Source organism: Myotis myotis, unplaced genomic scaffold (assembly GCF_014108235.1).
Source record: "Myotis myotis isolate mMyoMyo1 unplaced genomic scaffold, mMyoMyo1.p scaffold_m19_p_26, whole genome shotgun sequence".
Classification (NCBI taxonomy): Eukaryota; Metazoa; Chordata; class Mammalia; order Chiroptera; family Vespertilionidae; genus Myotis; species Myotis myotis.
Genome location: NW_023416331.1, coordinates 1,762,952 through 1,781,661, shown reverse-complemented (window position 1 = coordinate 1,781,661; position 18,710 = coordinate 1,762,952). Strand labels below are relative to the sequence as shown.

General features: G+C 59.3%; 2 protein-coding genes across 8 annotated transcripts; one reads left to right on the top strand and one right to left on the bottom strand.

The window, feature by feature from the left end:
- The first annotated feature begins 74 nt into the window (after positions 1-74).
- Positions 75-3,457, top strand: CUNH6orf136 (chromosome unknown C6orf136 homolog). 3 transcript variants are annotated; one of them, XM_036356284.1, is made up of 6 exons: positions 75-318; positions 1,396-1,797; positions 2,079-2,167; positions 2,282-2,482; positions 3,039-3,108; positions 3,205-3,457. In XM_036356284.1, the coding sequence occupies exons 1-6, from the start codon at positions 247-249 to the stop codon at positions 3,211-3,213; spliced, it is 843 nt and encodes a 280-aa protein (XP_036212177.1). In that variant the 5' UTR covers positions 75-246; the 3' UTR covers positions 3,214-3,457. The 3 variants fall into 3 exon arrangements, with proteins under 3 accessions (XP_036212177.1, XP_036212178.1, XP_036212176.1); XM_036356285.1 differs by having other exon boundaries at positions 3,163-3,457; XM_036356283.1 differs by having other exon boundaries at positions 76-318; positions 3,180-3,457.
- A 49-nt stretch (positions 3,458-3,506) lies between these two features.
- DHX16 (DEAH-box helicase 16) lies at positions 3,507-18,568 on the bottom strand. 5 transcript variants are annotated; one of them, XM_036356277.1, is made up of 20 exons: positions 18,150-18,568; positions 16,498-16,742; positions 16,241-16,403; positions 15,874-15,930; positions 12,560-12,814; positions 11,761-11,964; positions 11,474-11,665; positions 10,375-10,485; positions 10,093-10,208; positions 8,299-8,509; positions 8,051-8,149; positions 7,814-7,966; positions 6,746-6,886; positions 6,397-6,559; positions 5,978-6,096; positions 5,827-5,894; positions 5,031-5,193; positions 4,783-4,888; positions 4,383-4,525; positions 3,507-3,718 (listed from the first exon to the last, which is right to left on the bottom strand). In XM_036356277.1, the coding sequence occupies exons 1-20, from the start codon at positions 18,354-18,356 to the stop codon at positions 3,590-3,592; spliced, it is 3,045 nt and encodes a 1,014-aa protein (XP_036212170.1). In that variant the 5' UTR covers positions 18,357-18,568; the 3' UTR covers positions 3,507-3,589. The 5 variants fall into 5 exon arrangements, 4 of the variants coding, with proteins under 4 accessions (XP_036212170.1, XP_036212169.1, XP_036212171.1 ...); XM_036356276.1 differs by having other exon boundaries at positions 4,383-4,556; positions 4,783-4,944; positions 18,150-18,567; XM_036356278.1 differs by lacking the exon at positions 18,150-18,568 and adding an exon at positions 16,877-18,071 and having other exon boundaries at positions 4,383-4,556; positions 4,783-4,944.
- Between the last annotated feature and the right edge of the window lie 142 nt (positions 18,569-18,710).

Sequence of the window (18,710 nt, the reverse complement as noted above, 5' to 3'; positions counted from 1 at the left end):
CCGCTGGCTTACTGCGCAGGCGCGCTAAGGCAGGCTCCGACCGCTGGCGCAGGCGCACTGACGGCAGACCGGCGCCTCGCCGCTTCGCCAGACCTGCCGCAGTGCGCAGGCGCGCATCGTCTCCGTTTCTCTCTCCGCCGCCCTGACCCCCTCCTTTCCCCTTCAAGGAGCCGGCGGCGGGGCGCGCTCACCCCGCGAGGAGGGGCAGCCGCACTCGGGAGGCGCGCTCCCAGCTCCCGGAAGACCATGTACCAACCCAGCAGGGGGGCGGCCAGGCGTCTGGGCCCGTGCCTCCGCGCCTACCAGGCTCGGCCCCAGGTGAGGAGGGGGCGTCCGGGAGGGAGGCGGGGCGGGGCGACCCTCCAGCCGTGCGAGGGCGGAGCGCGCCGTCTTGCGCAGGCGCAGTGACGCCCACCGCCCTCCCTGTGTCGGCTGTGCGTGGAGGGCGAGGGTCGTGGACGCGGGAGGGGCGCTGCCAGCCCTGATCGTTCCTCCGGGTCTTGGGGAGGGGGGGGCTCCCGTGTCTCCGCCACGGTCTGTGCATGGAGGTGATTTGAAGGGCGGGGGGCGGAGAGGTTCGCACGCACCCGCACCCGGCGCGGCGCCGCCCGGAGTTACCGGTCCCCACCAGACAGACCTTGCACACGGATAGCGGTCCCGGCAGGAAGGCGGCCTCGGGCCCGGTGGACCCGGCTCGGGCCCTGCACCCCGGTGGGCAGGATAGCCACGCCCCGGAGTGATGGAGTGACGCGGGGACTTGGTCAGCCAGACTTCGGGTGACCTCCTTCCTCCGCATCAGTTTCAAGGTCATTGAGCAGGAGTGGAGTCCAGCCTTTCCTGGTCTCCTGGGCTGTGTCATCAGTGGGGCCCGAGCGACAGCTTACCTTTGTGCACTACTTTACAAGTCGCAAGGCTCGACATTTACTGTGGTTTGGAGCCTCGCCATGACTCGTGGGCTTCCTCCCCGACTGTAAGAGGATTTACAGGGAATGCGAGTGCTGAAGGGTGCACGGTGGGCTGGGTGCTCATTGGCCCGTTCCATTGGACGCACATGGTTGTGGAGTCTGCAGGCCACGCCTTTCACCCACAGCGCAATAAAACGATTCCTTCCTCTTCTCTCTTCAAACATGGATGTGAGCCTTGCGCTAGGAGCCGTGGAACTGCCCCCAAAGTATTGGAATCTTAAATGTAAAGGCATTTGCTAACTGTTTGGGGGAGGTGCTTGTCATAGAAATATCTGTTTCCTCCTGGAGATGGAGGTGAATCCACCCCTTTACCTTGAGCAATTCCCCCTTCTGCCCGAGCAGCCGGTGGGAGTGGAAGTGTTCGTGAGAGTCTGGATGAAGGGCCATGGGCAGCTGGGTTATTGCTTTCCCTTTTGTTCTTCCTCCTTAGGACCAGCTTTCTCCACGGGCTCTGCCATTCCCACCCCTGTGGCCCCACTCCACGACGGGCACTTCTCCCTCTTCCCCCCTTTTCCGGTCTCCCGCACTCTCGTGCCCTCCTCCTGGGCTGCTTCCCCGAGCTCCCCCGTTACCTCTCCCTCAGGTCCCCGCCCTCAGCTCACCATGGGCGAGTCTCCCTCCAGGCAAGGGGGAGGAGGGACCAGGGCCTGAGTTGCATAGTGGCTGTCTGGATGGGCTTAGGAGCCTATTTGAGGGACCTTCCTGCCCCTGTGTTGGGGCTGTGCTATCTTTCCAAGCCCCTGTGACCGCCCGCCCTTCCCCTGCCACTCCGTCGGGAGACCCCAGCATGGAGGAGCACCTGGCTGTCATGTATGAGAGACTGCGACAAGAGGTGAGTCAATTCAGAAGGGACCTTCACCCACCTGGTGGGAATGCAGGTGACCTTGGAAATAGAGGGCTAGTCAACTGGATTCTTTCTTGGAACCACAAGGAAAGCATAGAAACGTTACAGACATTTCCCAAGTAGAAGATAATCCTCGGTTTGGATTAAGGGAAGTTATACATGGCATGGAAATGACCTTTCACTCAGAGGGAAGGAGGCACTAAAAATAGAAAACGGAGAAAGAGGATCATCGCTCCTTTCCCACTGGTGATGCCTTCTTCTTCCACCAGCTCCCCACTCTCTTCCTTCACTCCCATGACTATTCTCTCTACTCCTCGGATGTGGAGTTCATCAACGAGATCCTGCGCATACGTACCAAGTGAGTCCGCGCTGGGGAAGGTGCCAGGCTGCTGCTCTGCATCTGCTTCCCCTTTCTCACGCGGCTTGGTGTTCTGGTTCTGCGTGAGATTGCTTTCCCGTCCCTTCTTCTCAGGGGCCGGACGTGGTACATCCTGTCGCTGACCCTCTGCCGCTTCCTGGCCTGGAACTATTTTGCACAAGTTCAGTTGGAGGTTCTGCAGTTGACCCGCCACCCTGAGAACTGGACCCTGCAGGCCCGCTGGCGGCTGGTGGGGCTGCCCATCCACACGCTCTTTCTGCGTTTCTACAAGCGTGACAAGGAAGAGCTTTACCGGTAAGGGGCTGAGGATGGACCCCACGCCACCACCCTCTTCCCACACGTTCCGTTTCAGGACTGGTGGTCTGGTCTCCTGGATAGCCCTTCCTCTCCCTGCCTTCACCGAGGTTCCATCAGGGCAGGGGTCTTGGTTCAGTCTCCTTTACTGTAACAGAACTGGCACGGAGCACATGAGAGAACCTCTGAACTCAGCTTGTTCATGTGTATCACCTGGCACATAGGTAGGAATTCAAATACTTACTGAACAAATGAAAACTCCTGCCTCGTAAGTTGAGCCTCACACCCTTAGGTAAAGTACTTGGTAAATTTCTGGCAATTGTTAGGCTTGCCCCACACCAGCAGCTTGTAGACTGCTGCACAGTGGGATCATCTTGGTGCCAGACACTCTGCCTTAATTGTGACGGGGTGCAACCTGGGCATCAGGATTTTTCAAAGTCCCCAGGTGATGTAATACTAGTATGTAGCACAGTTAAGGGACTAGGAGTTTAAGCAAATGCTTGAATTAATCTTTGGGATCAGCCACCTTCCCCTTCAGCTTCTCTTCTTTCACCAGGACCTATGATGCCTATTCCACTTTCTACCTGAATTCCAGTGGCCTCATTTATCGCCATCGCCTAGACAAAGTGAGTCCCAGGGTGGATGGGGTGGGTGGAGGGGCAGCACCCCTGCTAATGCAGTAACTTCCTCCCGGCAGCTGATGCCCTCGCACTCACCCCCAGTGCCTGTGAAGAAGCTGCTTGTGGGAGCCCTGGTGATGCTGGGGCTGTCAGAGCCAGAACCCAACTTCCACCTGTGACCCAAGGCCTCCTCCAGGAACTGGGGTGGGGCAGCACTGAAAACTGCTACACACAAGAGGTGGGGTTGGCCAGTTTCTTCCCGCTCCTCCCCCTCCCTCCCTCCTTGCCATCTCATGCTGTGTAAAGCTGCTGTGTAATTTAACTTGTAAATAATAAAGTCTAAGTGAAAATATGAGATGGAATCTCCACATCACTTTCTCTAGCTTACAAAAGTCCTCACAAGCTTTATTCCAAAACTACTTTATTAATGGATATAAATAACGTGGAGAAGATGGGGCTGATGTCGTGTTGTTTACGTTTTCTTTCTTTACCCTAGCTCTTCACGTGTCTTGCCTGTTTTTTTGGGCATTTTCTTGGCATGGGGATCTTCTAGCTCCTTGGCTTTATAATAGTGAGGTGCCACCTCCAGAAGCCAGCTGCTCTCAATCTCCAATACCTAGAAGGGGGGAGAGAAACCAGCAGTGATCCCATCTTCCCTAGACTCTCATGTGTGAGCTCAAAAAGGTTCTCCTGCCCTAGCCAGCTTGGCTCAGTGGGTAGAGCGCGTCCGCCTGCGGACTGAAGGGTCCTGGGTTCGATTCTGATCAAGGGCACTTGCCTGGGTTGCAGGCTTGATCCCCAGTGGGGGGCATGCAGGAGGCAGCCGATCAGTGATTCTCCCTCATCAAGGTTTCTCTCTCTCCCTTCCTCTCTGAAATCAGTAAAAAATATATTTAAAAAAGGTTCTTTTCCCTGTGGCTGCAGGAAGGCGCAGAGCTCTGCACTGCCTGCCTGAGGTGGGCACACCTGCCTGAGGTGTTACTCAGGCTCCCGAGTGGGCTCTCCCGAAGGCCTGCATGGGAACCGTAAAGTACACGGGCCGAGGCCACACCTGCTTTGCTCACCACCATTCCCAGCACCGGCATCCGGGACAACAGCCTTTCAAATGCTCATGGTGCGATGGTCAGATCTCCGAGCCCTGAGTCAGCTGTCAGAAAGGGCACCTTTCTAGCTTAAACCAATTGGTTTCCTGTTCCTCTGCCAGGCCCAGCGACTCGAACCTGGGTTTCGCTGGCCAGAGTACAACCTCCACCTGCCAGGGCAGGGGGTGGAACCCTCACCTGTCGCATGAACTCCTTGGTGGTCAAAACCAGTTCATGGTAGAGCAGCCAGCGGGGCTGTTCCTCAAAGAGGGAGGAGTTGGGGTGAATGAACACTGTCTGCTGCTGTTTCACTGTGCGGTAGCCGCTGCGAGTCAGCCGTGCTGTGTGGTAAAAGTAACCGGCAGTGACGGCCTAAGGAGCAGCCAGGAGAGACCCTCAATGGGAAGGCCAGGCCCCAGGGGCCCTCAGCCCTCGCCACCTTTTCAGTGTTAGTTCAGGCTTCTGGAGAACTAGGAAGGGAAGGGTGCGTGAAGAGCCCCCGGGAGGAAATGGACCTTCCCCAGCTCAGGCGGGAGGGCTGCCCAGGCCTGGGGAAGCTGGCCCCTCGGAGCCCGGGGGCCGCGGGAGGAACGCTGACCTTGCGGACACGGATATAGTCCCCCTGGCAGGAACTGAGGCCAACTTCCACCCGCTCCAAGAGCCCCTCCAGCTGCTCTCGCACATCCCGGGCTCGGCGCATCGATCTGAACTGGACAAAGTTCTCATAGCACCACTGGGAAGAGTAACCACTCTCAGCCCACTGTGGGAGGGTTAAGAAGGGGTGAGTGTATCTAGGACCAGAGTCTCCCATGTCCCCCTCCTTCCCACTCTCCTGAGCCCAGCGACCTGCGTGTACACGTTTAGCAGAACCAGGTGGTCCCCCCCAGGGAGGAAGAAGTTGACGCGGGCGTTGTCCGCATGCACGACTTTGTCCTTGGGCCGGTAGAAGATGGAGTTGTTGACGGACAGCATGGCAGCCACTGTCAGGATCTCCTCTGAGCAGCTGTACCTGGGCAGGAAGGGAAAAAGCTTGAGAGCTCAAAGCCAGACGGAGGGACAGACACGGGGGAGTGACCGTTGTGTGGGCTGTGTCCTCACACGGGGGCTGCCCGCAGCACAGGGCAAGCACTACGAGTAGCTAGATCTGGGGGCAGTGCCAGCAGCTCGGGGCTGTGATGGCATCTGCTGAGGAAGGACGGGCAGCTGAGGAGGCAGAGGCAAGGTGTGCGCTATGCATCGGGGAAAGACCGCTTCCTTTAGGCTCATGTGATGACCTCTGACCCAACCACGGCATTTAAAGGTGGTCCCTCCACAGCCACATCTAAATGCTCCAGTCTGAGCCTTAGGATGAGCAAGTCCCCAGACCAGCACTCACTCAGCACTCCTCACAGATGGAAAGTCTTCCCCTTCCCTTCATGCCCCCAAACTTCCTATGTGTGTGTCAATCTTACCCATTTCACATAATGACCAAGCACAGCAGTGTCTTACTGGCCCTTGTGGGCCTCACAGAGGGCAGGAAGAGTTCTCTGATAACTTGTTATTTGTTACAGAAGAATATGGTAGAGAGAAAAGGAGCAAAATAACAAAGATGGCCGGTGTGGCCAGTTTGTGGGTGGGGGCCCGGCCGGATGGGGGCACTCACTTCTCAGAAGCCAGGATCATTTTAGATAGCATGGGGTCCACTGGCAGCTCTGCCATCTTCCTACCAGACTAAGGAGAGGAAAGAGAGAGGGTTGAGCCGGTCCTCCCTCAGGTGTCCCTGTCCTCCTGCCCAGCCCACGGCCTCCACTCACCGTGGTGAGCTCCCCAAGGTGGTTGAGGGCTCCCAGAGCATACAGCTGCTCCAACGCCAGCAGCAGGGTCTCATATGGGGGAGGGTCCAGGAAGTCAAAGTGCATGAGGTCATGGATCCCTGCAGAGAAGTGAGGGCAGAATAGAGTCCCTTTACTAGGACCAGTGACTCCAGCCAGCCTCTTGGGAGGCCCGGGGACCCCAATCACCTAGGCCCGTGGTCGGCAAACCGTGGCTCTTTGGCCCCTAGTGTGGCTCTTCCACAAAATACCACGTGCGGGCGCGCACATACAGTGCGATTGAAACTTTGTGGCCCATGCGCAGAAGTCGGTATTTTGTGGAAGAGCCACACCAGGGGCCAAAGAGCCGCATGTGGCTTGCGAGCCACGGTTTGCTGAGCCGCAGTTTGCCGACCACTGACCTAGGCTCTTGAGCAACAACACCACGTTGCCCAGGCTGGTCCTCTGGATCTCGGGCACCGTGGTTTCCTCCAGCTCGTGCTGATAGGCCCAGGCGGTGTACAGGCGGAAGCACTTCCCAGCCGCCACCCGGCCAGCCCGGCCCGCTCGCTGATTGGCTGAGGCCTGGAAAGAAGGAAAGACAGGCCGGCTGACAACTGGGTGAGGGAAAGAGAAAGGGCAGTGTTTAGGCAAGGAATCTAGGAGGCTGTGGTTCCGTCCTCTAAGCCCCCCGGCTTCTGAGTAGGGCCTGCCTGTGGGTCCATTCTGCCTCCCGCTCCACGATGGAGACCCCCTGGAGCCCGGGCTGACCTTGCTGCAGGGTGTGACCGTGAGTGACTCCATGCCCGTGCGAGGGTTGTAGCTCTTCTGCTTACAGAACCCTGGATCCAGCACGTAAATGATGCCCTCGATGGTGAGTGAAGTCTCGGCGATGTTGGTTGCCACAACCACCTGAGTGAGAGGCTGTGGGTCACTCAGAGACCCCCACCTCCCAGCTATGTAGGAAGAGGAATCCGGGGAGATTTGGAGTAGACAGCAGGGGCAGATAAGGGCAGGAGCTGAGGGAATTCGTGTCCAGTCCCAGGGGGACAGGCTGGGAGGCCAGTGAGGGGCAGCGGGGCTCAGCAAGGGCATGACGTGGAAAGGAAGTGGAGAAGAGGCTGAGGTTTCAGAGCTGGGAGATGGGGCCGCCCGGTCCGCGGCATCCGGAAGGGTCCTTTTAAAATGCACCTCCCATCACTCTCCTGGCCACCACTGCCCATCCTGCTGGAGTTACAGCCACGCCCACTCGGCGCGAGCCCTCAAGACCTTGTCTCCTCTCAGGGTCCCAGCCTGGCTCCCTCCTCATCCAGTTCAAGCCTCTGCCTCACTTTCACTTGACTGGAGAGGGGAGGCCTTCCCTACACGCTCAGGAAAGTTCCCGCCGAGCCTCACGCCCCTGCTGCGCCGTGTCTCCTCCTGGCACTGGCTCCTAACTTACCCCACTGGGAGCTCTCGAGGCCAGGACTGTCTCACCATATCCCACCCCCAGAACAGAACCTGCGAGAACCCGTTCGATATTTGATGAAAGTTACACTTTGTTCAAAATCCTGTGACTGCCATTCAGTCTAAAGTCCAAACTCGTGCACCTGCCACCCGAGGCCCTCCCTAACCTAGTCCAGATGTGGTTTTGCCCTGTCTCCCACTGCTTCTCACGAACCTTCCACTGAACCTTGCATTCTGACCTCAATCATACCTTAAGCCTTCCTCTGACATCCCTGCATTTTACAGGTGCAGACAAATTCCCACTCCTGCCTGCGTCCGTGTCCTCTCTCCAGAGCCGGCACTGGAGCGCCCCAGCACCACAGGGTGGAGCGCAGGTTTCTGCAGCTCTCTCACCTTGCGTGCCCCGGGGGGCGTGGGCTGGAAGATGCGGGCCTGCATGTCGGAGGGCAGGTTGGCGTAGATGGGCAGCACCAGCAGCTCCCGGATCTTGGAGCCCAGGCGACGGCAGCGGTCCTGGAGCATCTCGCAGGCAGCCTCGATCTCCTCCTGGATTTGGGGGGAGAGCAGCAGGGACCGATCACAGAGGCCGCCCTGGACCTGCCGGCCCCGTCTTCTCTGGGACCCCCTTACCTGTCCCGTCAGGAACACCAGGACGTCCCCGGGGGGCTGCGTCACATGGATCTGCAGCACAGACACGACACAGGCTTCCAGGTAGTCGGCCTCCGGAGCCTGGCGAGGAGAGGGCACAGGTAGGCACTTGCTCAGACAGCCTCGTCCTCCCCGCTCCACACGCTCGGTCCCGTCCCCTGTGGACTCTCCATCCACCCTGCCCCCCCCCTCCCTCATGCCTCACACTTCAGCCCATCCTCTGGGAGCACCTTGGTATAGAAGATGTCAACTGGAAACCGGCGTCCAGGGATCCGGAAGACGGGGGCGTCATCAAAGAAGGTGGAAAAGCGGGCAGTGTCCAGTGTGGCCGAAGCCACCAGGACCTTGAGCTCGGGTCGGAAGCGAGCCACATCTTTGATCAGTCCAAAGAGAATGTCCGTGTGCAAGGTCCGCTCGTGAGCCTCATCCACCATCACCACGCTGGGGGAACAGGGAGCAGTGAGCGAGAAGAGCAGGCCATGCAGGCGTGGACGCGGGGTCCCCCGGATGAAGGGCAGCTAAAGACAGGGTCCAAGGGTGAATGTGGGACGAGGGGCTCCGGGAAAGCGAATCGCCGTGAAGTAAGACCAGCAGAGAGTGGGGGAGACCAGGCTCGATGGCCCGCAGCCTCTCAGTGGGCAAACAGCAGCTTCCAAGACCTGGGGGTGGAGGGCGGAGCCAAGACGAGCCAGACCTCCCTGTGGTTCCGAGTCAAAAGTCTGCTGCAGTCACAGAAGCGGGAAGTGAGGGCAAGGCCTCTTCCCGTCAGGCTGGCTGGGCAGGCTGCGGACTGTGCCATCACGATCCCCAAAGCCAGCAGCTCCCAGACTCCTGGGACTGGCGAGCCTTCCAGCCCGACCTAGCGGCTCTGCAGACTTCTAGGCCTCCTCCTGAACCAGCTATTCTGTGCACTTCCTTTCTCCTTGTTCTAGTCTTTGGGTTTCTGGTGGCAACCAAGCCTGTAGGAGCTCATGCCCCACCTCAACTCTTTGCATGAACCCTGGCCGGATGGGGAAGCCCCGGCCATTTCCCGCTGGGGTTGCTGGGAAAGTCCTGCACCCCAAACGCTCTGGCACTGGCTGGCCTTCCGTGGGCTCTGAGAGCGTTCTGGAAGGGGTGTAAAATGTCAAGTCTTATTTGTCCTATGGCTGCACTCTGACCTTCTAGGACCAGAACTTCACACCCTCTTGCTCAGCTGGCCTGACCCCACCCGCATCCCACGCATGGGCCTTTTGCCCTCAGCACGTTACTACCCGCCCCTGTGGGTCAGCGCAGCACTGAGACCCACTCATTAGCAACCTGCGGTCTCGCCTCCACGGCGCCTTGGTCCTGGGCTGAATCTCCTCTCCTGTGACACCCCATGGCTCCTAGATGTGCTCTCTGGGGTCCCAAAAGAAAGTGTGGCCCTAGCCGGTTTGGCTCAGTGGATAGAGCATCGGCCTGTGGACCGAAGGGTCCCAGGTTCGATTCCAGTCAAGGGCACGCACATGCCTGGGTTGTGGGCTCGGTCCAACGTGCAGGAGGCAGCCAATCAATGATTCCCTCTTATCACTGATATTTCTCTCCCTCTCTTCCTCTCCCTTCCTCTCTGGAATCAATAAAAATATACTAAAAAAAAAAAAAAAGGCCAAGTCTGGCCCCTCTCCCATGTGGCAGCGGGACCAGGCTCTGTCCTTGAGTGTCTCCCCTGGAAGCTGAAACCCTAAGTTCCTTCGAGTGGTCTTCAGCCTTTCAACTCCCCCGCACTCCACCCTCCATCCTGTTTCTAACCTCTGGGAACAGCTGCAGCCGGAGGGAGAGGCTTTCTCTGCAGTTCCTCTAACCTCCAGCCCAGAACTATGGAACCCGGAGATCAGCTCTGGCCTCCGGGGTCACAAAGGCTCAAGGACTGGCCATGGCCAGAGGGACGGGTGAGAAGAAAGGAGAGAAAGGCCAAAGCTAAGGACGCCCAGGAAGGCGCTGAGGGGAGGAGGGCGCAGAGCGGGGAGGCACTGGCTCTCCTGTGGGAGACGGGCCGGGCCTACCTGTAGCTCGCCAAGTCGGGCTCCGAGAGGAACTCGCGGAGCAGCATGCCGTCAGTCATGTAGCGCAGGACTGTCCGCTCCGACGTGCAGTCCTCAAAGCGGATGCTGTAGCCCACCTGCCGAGGCCGTCAGCGTGCAAAGTGGGCTGGCGCTCTCTGAAGGGAGTGCCGGGCCAGGCGACGAGGCCGGCGCCCAGACATGCGGTGCGGGGCCCTCAGGGCAGTGTGGGTTGAATCCCAGACTCCTGGGCTCCCCTCACCCATCAGTCCCTCCAGAGCTCACCTCATTCCCCAGCTTCACGCCCATCTCCCGAGCGACTCGGGCGGCCACACTCATGGCGGCCACTCTCCTGGGCTGGGTGCAGGCGATCTTCAGACCCTTCTTTGTATAACCCTGAATGACAGAGAAGGGTGAGCTCCTCCCTGGCCAGTCACTCAACTTGGTGGGAGTACTGCTCTGACACACCCAGGCTGTGGGTTTGATCCCCGGTCAGGGCACATACAAGAATCAACCAATGATACAGAAATAAATGGAACAACAAATCAGCGTTTCTCTCTCTCTCAAAGCAATAAACAAAAAAGGAAAAAGAAAAGGTCCTCTCTTTGTTAAATATAGAACTGGCACCTAAGACAATTCAGAGAAAACAGTTGTAAATGCAGGGTAAAGGCGGGCTGGGTGGGGGTGCGGGGCGGAGGGAGCAGACAGACAGAAGCTGAAGCCCAGACAGGGAGGGCAAATGGATGGAACGGCAGACTAGCCGCCCAGGGTTCTCAGCCAGCCCTGGCGTCCCAGCCCTCTGCGGGTGAAGTTCTGGGTTCAGTGGACTGGGTGTCGACCCACGCACCCAGAGGTCACCAGTTCGATTCCCAGTCAGGGCATGTCGGGCTTGATCCCCAGTAGGAAGTGTGCAGGAGGCAACTGATCAATGTTCCCATCTCTCTCTCCCTCCCCTTCCCTCTCCCCCCAAAAAATCATTAAAAAACATTAAAGAAATAGTTCTGAGCTCAGTGAGATTTGAGCTGGGAAAGGACAGAGCAGGTGGGGCAGACTCAGAAGGACGGGGGCAAGTGCTGAGGAGCAGGATGCAGGCTCTCCACTCCCTGGAGGAGCAGAGGCCTCGCTGGACTGGAGCGAGGGCCCCTCTCACCCCCTCCCCCACCCCTACACTGCCTTCCAATGGGGACGGAGAACACTCCCAGCCAGGCACTGTGGCGGGAAGTGAGAACAGAGACAGACGGGCATGTGCTCCAGACCCTCCCCATTGCGTGGGAAAGGGAATGGCTAGCGTGGGGAGGTGAGCAGCTCCTGAGGTCAGGTAAAGGGCTCCGACAGGAGCCTGCTCAGCGAGGGGCGGGCTGGCCCTGGCGTGGGGATGCCGCACCTCCTCAAAGAGATACTGCGGGATCTGGGTGGTCTTCCCCGAGCCTGTCTCGCCCTCGATGATGAGGACCTGGTGACTCGCAATGGCAGCCAGGAGCTCCTCGCGGAAAGGGAACACGGGGAGGCTGCGGCGCACGGCCTGGATGCACTCCTGCTGCTGGGCCTGGGTGGGAGAGGGCGGAGCTGCCGGCTCCTGGGAAGGAGAGAGGGGCGTGAGCGTCAGGGCCCGCTCCCTATCCTCCTCACGAGGTCCCCGTCCTCCTCACGAGGTGCGGGGCTCTCCCTTACCTCATCGCCCTGCAGCTGAGTGGCCCGGACAAACTCGATGGTCTCCTCTTCCTCCAGTACCAGCTGGTACTTGGGCTCCTGGGAGGCAGCATCTCGGGCCCCAAATTTCAGGGCGGCGGCCCCCAGCCGGGCCTCCTCCCAGCGCCGCTGCTCCTCCCCGGGGGCACCGGACTCCTCCTCCACCAGATCCACAGCTCGCGCTGGCTGCAGGGCGGGCACAGAGGGCAATGAGCAGGGCGGGCACAGAGGGCAGTGGGCAGGCGGGCACAGAGGGCAGTGAGCCGGCGGGCACAGAGGGCAGTGAGCAGGGCGGGCACAGAGGGCAGTGAGCAGGCGGGCACAGAGGGCAGTGAGCAGGGCGGGCACAGAGGGCAGTGAGCAGGGCGGGCACAGAGGGCAGTGAGCAGGGCGGGCACAGAGGGCAGTGAGCAGGGCGGGCACAGAGGGCAGTGAGCAGGGCAGGCACAGAGGGCAGTGAGCCGGTGGGCACAGAGGGCAGTGAGCAGGGCGGGCACAGAGGGCAGTGAGCCGGCGGGCACAGAGGGCAGTGAGCCGGCGGGCACAGAGGGCAGTGAGCAAGCGGGCACAGAGGGCAGTGAGCAGGGCGGGCACAGAGGGCAGTGAGTCGGTGGGCACAGAGGGCAGTGAGCCGGCGAGCACAGAGGGCAGTGAGCAGGCCTGTTCTCTGCCAAGCTCCCTCCTCCCAGTCCCGACCGGGCCTACTGGGAAAGGGAGACAAGGATGGGGCTAGCCCCCACCGACACCAAGGCAGGACCCTGCGGCTGCGCCTTCACCTCACCTGTCCTCGGGTCTCCTCGGGCATGTGGTAGCGATTGGTGGCCTCCAGCTTCTCCTGCTCACCGGCTGCCCGGTACTCCCGGGCCAGATCCCGCACTCGCCGCTTGTATTTGAGCTCTCGCCGCTCATGCTGGCTCAGCTCCACGTCCCCAAAAAGGAACTCCTCATCCGCCAGCTCGGCCTCCAGGTCCTCCAGCTTCTCTCGCTCTCGCTTGGCCAGGTACTCTCGGCGCGACTTCTTCCGCAGCTCAGGGACCTGGGCCAGCACAGGGCAGTTGAGGCCTCATCCTGTGGAATGGTAACCCTGCCCCCTTCCTACCATCACGACAGGGCGAGACAAGAACCTCAAGATGAGCCCCCCTTTCCTCTGTGAGCACCTGTGAGCGGCAAGCACAGGCTTGGAGGCAGCAGGAGACCCACAGACCCGCTGCCGCTGGAAGGCCCCAAAGCAGCCTCGCCATCGCCAATACAAAGGCATCAGGGCGATTATCGGAATGTCTGCGAGGCTGCTCCCCTAGTTCCTATTTGAGGGAGTGAAGAGGGGAGCCAAGGGCGGACACCAGCACTGGGGAGCAGTCTCCGCCTGCAAACGGAGACAGCGGACACCCTGCAGGCGCCATGCAGCGACCTGACCGCCCAGACGCTTGCAGCCAGGGGCCCTGTCTGCACGCATGGCCGCTCTGGGGGAGGAGCCACCGCACACGGCAGGCCCGGGACCGCAGGAGGGTCCCTCTGGGAACAGCTCCCGCACACCGCGTGTCACTTGCTTCTTCTACATGTTTCCTTAGATACACGCTTTTCAGGACACACTGAAGGTGACAAAAGACTGGCCACCTCCGTAAGCCTTCCTGGCTCTCACCACCACTCTCCCCGTGACCCAGGCGGCCACCCCTGGGGGCTCTGATTCGATTTAATTGCTTGGCTTTTCTTGTTTGTTCTGTGAAGACTTCAAAGGGAGTTTATGCTCATGACCTAATCTGAGTACCACAATCAAACACTCCTTCATCCTGAAGGAGGCAGATGGCTGAGTGTGGACCTGTGAACCAGGAGGTCACAGTTCGATCCCCAGTATGGGGCGTGCGGGAGGCAGCCGATCAATGATTCTCTCTCATCACTGACGTTTCTCTCTCTCTCTCTCCCTCCCTCTCTGAAATCAATATATATATATATATATATGTATATATAAAAGAAATTCATGCCCCAACCGGTTTGGCTCAGTGGATAGAGCGTCCGCCTGCGGACTGAAGGGTCCCAGGTTCGATTCCGGTCAAGGGCATGTACCTGGGTTTCGGGCACATCCCCAGTAGGAGGTGTGCAGGAGGCAGCTGATCGATGTTTCTCTCTCATCAATGTTTCCAACTCTCTATCCCTTTCCCTTCTGCTCTGTAAAAAAATAAATAAAATATATTTTTTAAAAAAAGAAAAAAGAAATTCATGAGTACAGTGTAACGCCACACATACACACCAAGGATAGGGAACCTGTCACCAGAGAGGTGGGGGTCACGCCTGACTTCCTACTTTGAACATTAGCAGTTAAGGAAACAGGCATTCGCCCTGCCAGCTAAGAAGGAATTGTAGCTCACTTCTAGTTGTTGCGAAAAAGCTCTGCTTTATATAAAGAGCACCCCAACATCAGCATTGCAACCCCCATGAAATAACTGATTCTGGAAAGGCTCAACTGGGCTGGCCCGTTAGAGGCACGGCTCCTGGGGAAAGGGTGGCACCGTGCGGGGCGAGCTGGCAGGGCAGGTGCCGCTGCCACCGCTCTCCTCCACGTCTGGACAAGCTTTGCACCCAACTTCCACATTAAAGAAGGCGCAGGGCATGGAAGAGCTTAACTCACAAGAGAAGGAGACAAACGCAGAACACAGGACATGCCACGAGGGGAGAGAGTGAGTGAACAAACCCCAGAGACTAACAACCAAATGCAAGGCAGGCCCTGCACGGGATTCCGATTTGGACACAGAGGTTATTAACCCCATTTCCGCGCTGTGGGGCAGCTCAGCTGGTGAGAGCGCCATCCTGACACACCAGGTGTGGGTTCGATCCCGACAAGGCACACACAAGAAGCAACCAGTGATGCATAAATGACTGGAACAACAGGTCAGTGTCTCTCTCTAAAATCAATACATACAAGTAAAAAAGTGTTAGAAAGACATTTTGGGGTAAGCAGGGGAATTTGATTGCAGGTTCTTGGCTGACACATGAGAAGCGCTGTTCATCTCCTCGGAGGTGACAATGGCACCCACTTCAGGGAGAACGCCTATATTCCTAAGAGGCACATGACGATGGGATAAAGTGCTACGATGTCTTAAACGCTTTTATTTTATTTTTAAAATATATATTTACTGATTTTTTGAGAGAGAGAGAGGGATAAAGAAATAGAAACATTGAGGAGAGAGAAACATCATCAATCGGCTGCCTCCTGCACGCCCCCCACAGGGGATCGAGCCCGCAACCCAATCATGGGCCCTCAGTGGGAATCAAACCGGTGGCCTCTTGGTTCCTGGCTTGACGCTCAACCTTTGAGAGGCACTGGCCAGTTAAATGCTTTTAAATGATTCAAAAAGAAAACAAGGCCACGTTTACACAGGCATTGCAATTTCTGAACCCAAATAGTCTGTATGAGTGTCCATTATACTATTCATTCAACTTTCCTATTTGTTTGAAAGTTTTCACAATTGAAAAAGACTAAACAAATTCAGGCAAATAAAAACACTGCACTATTGACACATCTGAGAGTCCCTGGCCACAGTCCTCTGTGGTGAGACCTGAGATGGATGGGCCAGGAGGGGCCTGAGGCCACCAGGCCGCTCTCAGACACCCCGAGTCTCTCCCGGGAAACCTAAGTGTGCCAGGCCTTAGAAAAGCCGCCTACCCTCCCTAGGCTCCCGTCGGAGCAAGTCCCGCTCATCCCTCCCTCACAGCACCCTGTCCCGTGCAGCGAGCAGGCCATCCAGGAACCCAGAGGGAGGCCACCGGCCACCGGGGATGGAGGCTTAGGGAGGAAAGCGTTGGACACGGTGTGCCGAGCTGAATGGGGGCCCCTACCGGCCAACTGCCTTCTGACGACACGTCCAGCCGCACGGCTCCCTCACTCACACAGTACAATCTGATCCAAGAGTCAGGCGGGTTTTTGGGTAGCTTCCTCCCGCTACAACTAAACCCCCCTCAGCGGCTCCTGTCAGGCAGGCCCCTCCTCCAGAGGCACCATCAGCAGCCCCGCTGCACCGCCGCTCTGCTCCTCCGACCGCTAACCACGCCGCCAAGGTCTCTCCTCGGCCCCTGGCCCTGGCTCCCGGGCACTGGACTCACCATGGCCTTCCGGTCTTCCTCCGCCATCTTGAGGCGCTTCTGTGCCTCTTCATAAGCCTGGAGCAGAAGCCAAGCGCGCGGGTGTGAGGCTGCAGTCCCACAGCCACAGCCGCCCTCCTCCAGAATCACAAGGACACGTCAGACGCGCCCGGGCCCAGGGAAACGTCCTGCTCACGGAGGAATCGACGCCAGGGCGTCAGCAGAGGGTGGCCTTAGCCAGAGGAGCAGGAGGCCCCTCTCCAGAGGTCTACTCCCCACTACAGGCACCCTCTTGTCTTCCCGGAGACCCCCGTCTGCATCACGCCCCCTCAGGTCTGACCCAGGGGTCCTGGGGGGTGGCGGAGGGTGCCGTTCCCGGTTCCCGCACCTTCTTGTCCGACCGCTCCAGGACATTGCGAGTCCGATCCTTGTCCCGCCGCCGAACCCGCTCCGCGAAGGCGTCGCGCTCCTCCAGGTCCTGGAGGCGCTCTCGCTCCGTCCGCTCCCACTCATCCTCCGACTCCGGCTTTTCCGTCTGCTGTCGGCTCCCCCTGCAGCCCAGCCCCGAGCATTACGTCAAGGCGCCCAGAAGGCTCCTGTCCTAGCAGCCACTGCCCATCCTCGCTCACCCTACTTCCCACTCACCCTGTCTTCTTCCCCCTCGCAGAATCCTCTTCTTCTTCCTCTTCCTCCTCCTCCTGGCGTTTCTTCCTCAGGTGTTTCCGCCTTTTACGCTTCTTCTGGAGACGGCTCCCAGCCCTCCCCACACTCTCCTCACTGCTCCCCTCGCTGTCTTCCAGCAACGTATACGACCGGTTCTTCTCCAGCAGGGCTCGGGCCTCGCGCTCGGCTGCCCGGGCTGGCTTCTCCACCACCGCCTCCCGAGGCACCTGTCGGCAGGAGAGAGAAGGGAGTGAGCGACTCCTGGTCGGCGCCCGCCCTGCCCTGGTCCTGCTGTGAGGAGCGGCCTGATCTCAAACGAGTCTTCCTTCACCCCACGTCCACCAGCCTCTCAGCTGCTCACCTTCATGCGCTCAGTCACGTGTTTAACAAGCACTTACTGAAGCTGTTCCAGGCACCTGCCAGGCACCAGGGAGAGAGGAATAAACGAAAGAGAAAACACCTCTGCCCTCGTGGAGTTTACATTCTCAAACCCAGTTCTCAACTGCTCAGCCTGTGTCCTCCCCAAGGTCCAGGTGAGTCCCGCCCAAGGACTGCCCGAACACAAGGACTGCTCTGCAGAGCCTGTGACAGGCTGGCACTGGACCAGCTCCAGGGGCGCACTGGTGAACAGACTGACCTGAAGTTCTCCCTCCTGTCACTTTCGCTCCAACCTCACCTCTCGCCAAGCACCACGGGACAGCCACAGGCTCCGGACACGCTGACCCTTGCACTCCCACTGTGCGCTTTCTGAGCCCCTGTTCTGTGAGGTGCTCTACTAGGTGGTAGGAGTGCCTTTTATTTTACTTACTGTTTTTGTTAATCCTCACCCAAGGGAGAGGGGGAGAGGAAAAACATTGATGTGAGAGAGAAATATCGATGGTTGCCTCCTGCATGGGGCTCCAACCAGGCCGGGGATGGAACCTGCAACCCAGGTCCATGCCCTTGACTGGGAATTGAACCCGAGACCCTCTGGTGCATAGGCCGAACCTCTTATCTACTGAGCCACCAGCCAGGGCTTTATTTCACTTATTATTTATTGATTAGAGAGAGAGAAACACCGATTTGTTGTTCCACTTAATTTATGCATCATTGGTTGGTTCTTGTACGTGCCCTGACGGGACCAAACCTGCAACCTTGGTGTATGGGGACGATGCTCCAACCAACCGGCCAGGGCTAGAAGCTCGCCTTTTATACCTTCACTCCTCCCTCTTCGCTACCTGACAACTGCAGGGACTCCGGACCCGCTTCGCCTGGTCACTACCCTCACCTCTCTTCCACTGCCTCCGGAAAACTCGTTAGATTTGTTAGAAATGCAGGAACGAAGACCCCCACCCAGGCCTCCGGGTCGGAATCTGCACTTTAACTGCGGCCTGGATGGATGGGTGCATGTTCACGTTCGAGAAGCTGCCATGTAAGACTTAACCCGACACAGTGACCCTCCTGATCTTCACGGGGCTGGACGTGCAGCACCAGGGCAGCGCCCGGGCGGCCGCGGGCAGGACCAGCGCCTGCGCACGGAGCTTACAGATTCGCGGGAGGATGGTAGCCGGCCACACCCGCACGAGCGGCCAGGCCCGCCCCTCGGCCCCGCCGCCCCGCCGCCCCGCCCCGCCCCGCCCCGCCGCGGCCGACACCTTGCTCCAGAGCCGCAGGGCGAAGTCCCGCGCAGGCCCGCCGAGGTCCAGGGTGTCGGTGTCGCGCAGGCGCTGCACGAACTCCTCGGCCGAGCCGCAGCGCCGCGCCGTGCCGATCAGGAACTGCGCCACGTGCCGCTCGCTCAGCCCCAGCACCGCGTGCAGCTCGTCCTGCACCCAGCGCTCCAGCGCCGCCGGCGTCGCCATGGCGACCCGCTCCCCGAGCCGCGCGGGCGCCCGGCGGGGCGGAGGCCTGGAGTCTGGACGGGCCCAGCGGCCGCGCGGCACCGAGCGGGTCGAAGGCCTGGAGCCCGGAGGGGCCCAGCCGCCGCGCAGGAACCGCCGGGGCCCCGAGGTTCGGTTTCCAACAGCCCAAAGCCGCCTTCTTGGCCCGCGGAGCTTCCGGCGGCGCTTTTCCGGTCTGAGCACGACGGTGGCCGATAGAGTCCAAGTCTCGCGGAACCGTACATTTTCTTTTCCGCCCCGCAGAATCTGTCGCCCCCAGGTGGTCAGCCCGCGGATGCTTCACTCACCCATTCATTCAACCAACCCGGGCGCCTA